We start from the raw sequence: 3386 nt of genomic DNA on the forward strand, positions 1-3386 counted from the left end.
CAGGGTGGGGGCCTCTATAGAGATGGTCGCGGCGAGGGTGAGGCCGCGTGTGACAGCGCCCACTAGCTGCGAGGGAGGGGGGATCCAAGCAGTTGAGGCGGGTGGGTGGGCGAATGCATGATGAAGAAGAAAGAAAGGTTGAAGATGAACTGTGTCTGTGTGAGGTGATTGCGGAAGTTGGATGATGATCCGACGGCCAAAAAAAATGAATGATGCCAAATTTGTTTTCACAAATAGGTGCTCCCGATATTATTTTTCAGAAATTGCACCCCATTAATTTTGTCTCACTCCACAGTCCACGCTCTCATTCGGCACAATTGTCCAAAAGGTACAACCAAACCCTAAATATCAGCAATGTGGCTAATTCACCAACTTGTGACTGACAGGCCACAAGTGGCCTGGCCTCCCTATCTACATTACCACCCCTCTTCCTCCATTGAATCCTTCCATTCCTTTCTTGCCATCTCCGGCCGCACCACAATGGCCACCACAACCACCACAACTGTCACCGAACCTGACAATGCCGACGAGTCTTCACCACCATCTAAGAATGTCATGTACGAGCTAGCCGCGCGGAACATCTACTACGCGAAGCCGGCCGCGGCGCCGACATTGTCGCTCGGCCGGCTCCTGAAGCCATGCGGCGCGGCCCTTTCGACGCCCGAGTACATCCTCCGCGACGTGTCGCTCACGGCGCGGGCGGGGGAGATCCTGGCCGTCGTCGGCCCGAGCGGCGCCGGCAAGTCCACGCTGCTCGACATCCTCGCGGTGCGGACCGCGCCCACCCACGGGCGCCTCCTGCTCAACTCGGCGCCGCTCCGGTCCTCCTCCTTCCGCCGGCTCTCCGCCCACGTTCCCCAGGCGGACGTCGCGCTGTCGCTGCTCACCGTGGCCGAGACGTTCACCTTCGCCGCGTCGCTGCTTTACCATACGTCGGCGTCCGCGGCCTCGACCGCGGTCACGGCGCTCCTCGCGGACCTCCGTCTGGCGCACGCGGCTCACACGCGGGTCTCCGCGTCCCGGCTGTCGGGTGGCGAGCGCCGGCGGGTCTCCATTGGCCTCGCCCTGCTCCGCGACCCCGGGGTGCTCCTGCTCGATGAGCCGACCTCCGGCCTCGACTCCTCCTCGGCGTTCGTGGTCGTCGGCTGCCTCCGCGCCGTGGCGGCCGCCAGAGGCACGACGGTGGTGCTGTCCATCCACCAGCCCAGCGCGCGCCTCCTCTCCGCCGTGGATTCGCTCCTGCTCCTCTCCCGCGGCATCGTCCTCCACCACGGCTCCCTCGCCTCCCTCGACGCCGCCCTCCTCTCACACGGCTTCGCCGTGCCCGCGCAGCTCAACCCGCTAGAGTACGCCCTCGAGGTCATCGACCAGATACCCCATCCCTCGCCCTCCTCCCCTGAACCCAAGTCGGAACAAGATCTCACAACCAAGACATCGGATTCGGACCGCCACAGGCCGGTCATGGCGACACCGCCGTCGTTGTCGTGTACTTCGCCGTGCTCGCGGATACATGAGTTCGTAGTTCTGTACAAAAGGGCGTGGAAGGTGGTGTATCGCAGCAAGCAGCTGCTATTGACCAACTTCCTCGAGGCTGTCATCGTCGGGACGCTGCTGGGCACCATCTACATCAACGCCGGCTATGGCGAGGCCGGCGCACAGAAGCGACTGGGGCTCTTCGCCTTCACGCTGACGTTCCTGCTCACCTCCACCACGGAGACGCTGCCGACGTTCGTCACGGAGCGGCCTATCGTGCTCGCTGAGACGGCGGCTGGTCTGTACCGGCTGTCCTCCCACGCCACCGCGGCCACGATGGTGTTCCTCCCGTATCTCCTGGCGGTGGCGCTGCTCTACTCCTCGTGCGTCTACTTCCTCGTCGGCCTCTGCGCGTCGCCGGCGGCATTCGCAGTGTTTGTGCTGGTGGTGTGGGCGGTGGTGCTCACGGCCAACTCCTTCGTGCTCTTCATCAGTTCCTTCGCGCCGGACTACATCGCGGGAATGTCGCTGGTGTCGGTGTCGCTGGCCGGGTTCTTCCTCTTCTCTGGCTACTTCCTGTCCCGGGAGAGCACGCCGGTGTACTGGGTGTTCATGCACTACGCCTCTCCCTACAAGTACGCGCTGGACGCCATGCTCGCCAACGAGTACTCGTGCGCGGCGAACCGGTGCTTTGGGGTGGCCGGCGCCGGAGAGGAGTGCTCCGAGACGGGGCGCGACGTGCTGGCGGCGAGAGGCCTCACGGCGGAGGAGCGGTGGACGGGAGTGCAGGTGCTGTTTGGATTCTTCCTCCTCTACCGGGTGCTCTACTGGGTCGTGCTCAGCCGGAGAGCGTCCAGAGCCAAGAGGTGACCATTGATCGATCCATGAATCTCGTCTCGTCCATTACTACACTACGTAGTGCGTATACGAGTGTGTGTGAACGCATGCATGGAGAAGAAGGAGCTTCGTGCATGCGACAGTAAAGGTACGCCAATGTCAAAGTTCATCGACAGAGTGGTTAACCGGTAATTAAGCTGCTATACTGATGTATATTGTGAACATAAAATGACCTTCTACATAAATGTATGCATGGATATGGATAATAAACAGTGAGAATTCTCTACATGCCATTGATTATACTGATGGTTGGTCGATAGTATAGAGGGAATTGAGCCCTTCTTCAGTGGCATGTGAGGAATTCTCTAATGATAATTTGTGGGTACTGGCTTGATTTTTGTAATAACTTTGGCTTTCTTTTCAAACGTTCAAATGTAGTGCAAATATAATTCACCTGAATATTTTGAATGCCTGGCCATCGCCGTCTTTTAAGCATTCGAAAGGGTAGTGCGATTATAGGTAACCTGGTCATTTGAAGTCCTGGTCATCTTTTCAAATTTTGGATCAAGATATTGCCATGCATTTTTTTCCAACATCGCTTCATACAATCTTTCTAGAGAATTATAACCACGTACAGTTTGCTAAAGTTGTGCAATTTCAGTACTCCAATTGTAGGCTAACTGTTGTCTAATCTTAAGTGGCTAAGGTTATGATATTTCAGCCAACAGACAATTAACAAAAACAAAATCAATGTAGTTTGATTTGTCTTGTTAAACATAGGAAAAAATAAAATTTTGATTTGACCACTGATCGGCAAAAAAAATCACCTGTCGTTCTCCTTGAGCGCTTCTCTATGTGATAGAAACAAAAAAGTATTCAGTAAACTATCTATCTGATCATGGTATAGCCATTATACATTTATCCAAGGCATGTATTTTAATCCCAAGACGGTAACCTTGACCGCGCTAGCAAAGTCATTTCTGACGGAGACGCTATATGGTGAACTCTTCTCAACCAATCACAGCCCGCCACCATTGCATGTACTCTACTTCATCATAGTTTTTGTATTAAACGAA

At 55.7% G+C, this 3386-nt stretch overlaps 1 protein-coding gene across 1 annotated transcript; it reads left to right on the forward strand.

Annotated features, from left to right (window-relative positions):
* Window positions 1-354: 354 nt before the first annotated feature.
* LOC119332174 (ABC transporter G family member 4-like) lies at window positions 355-2685 on the forward strand. The gene has a single exon (XM_037605346.1). The coding sequence runs from the start codon at window positions 355-357 to the stop codon at window positions 2341-2343; it is 1989 nt and encodes a 662-aa protein (XP_037461243.1). The 3' UTR covers window positions 2344-2685.
* The last annotated feature ends 701 nt before the right edge of the window (window positions 2686-3386 follow it).

Source organism: Triticum dicoccoides, chromosome 7A (genome assembly GCF_002162155.2).
Source record: "Triticum dicoccoides isolate Atlit2015 ecotype Zavitan chromosome 7A, WEW_v2.0, whole genome shotgun sequence".
Classification (NCBI taxonomy): Eukaryota; Viridiplantae; Streptophyta; class Magnoliopsida; order Poales; family Poaceae; genus Triticum; species Triticum dicoccoides.

What these genes read in the sequence shown, in the direction of transcription:
- LOC119332174 (XM_037605346.1), top strand. Translation starts at nt 355, where the DNA reads ATGTGGCTAATTCACCAACTTGTGACTGACAGGCCACAAGTGGCCTGG.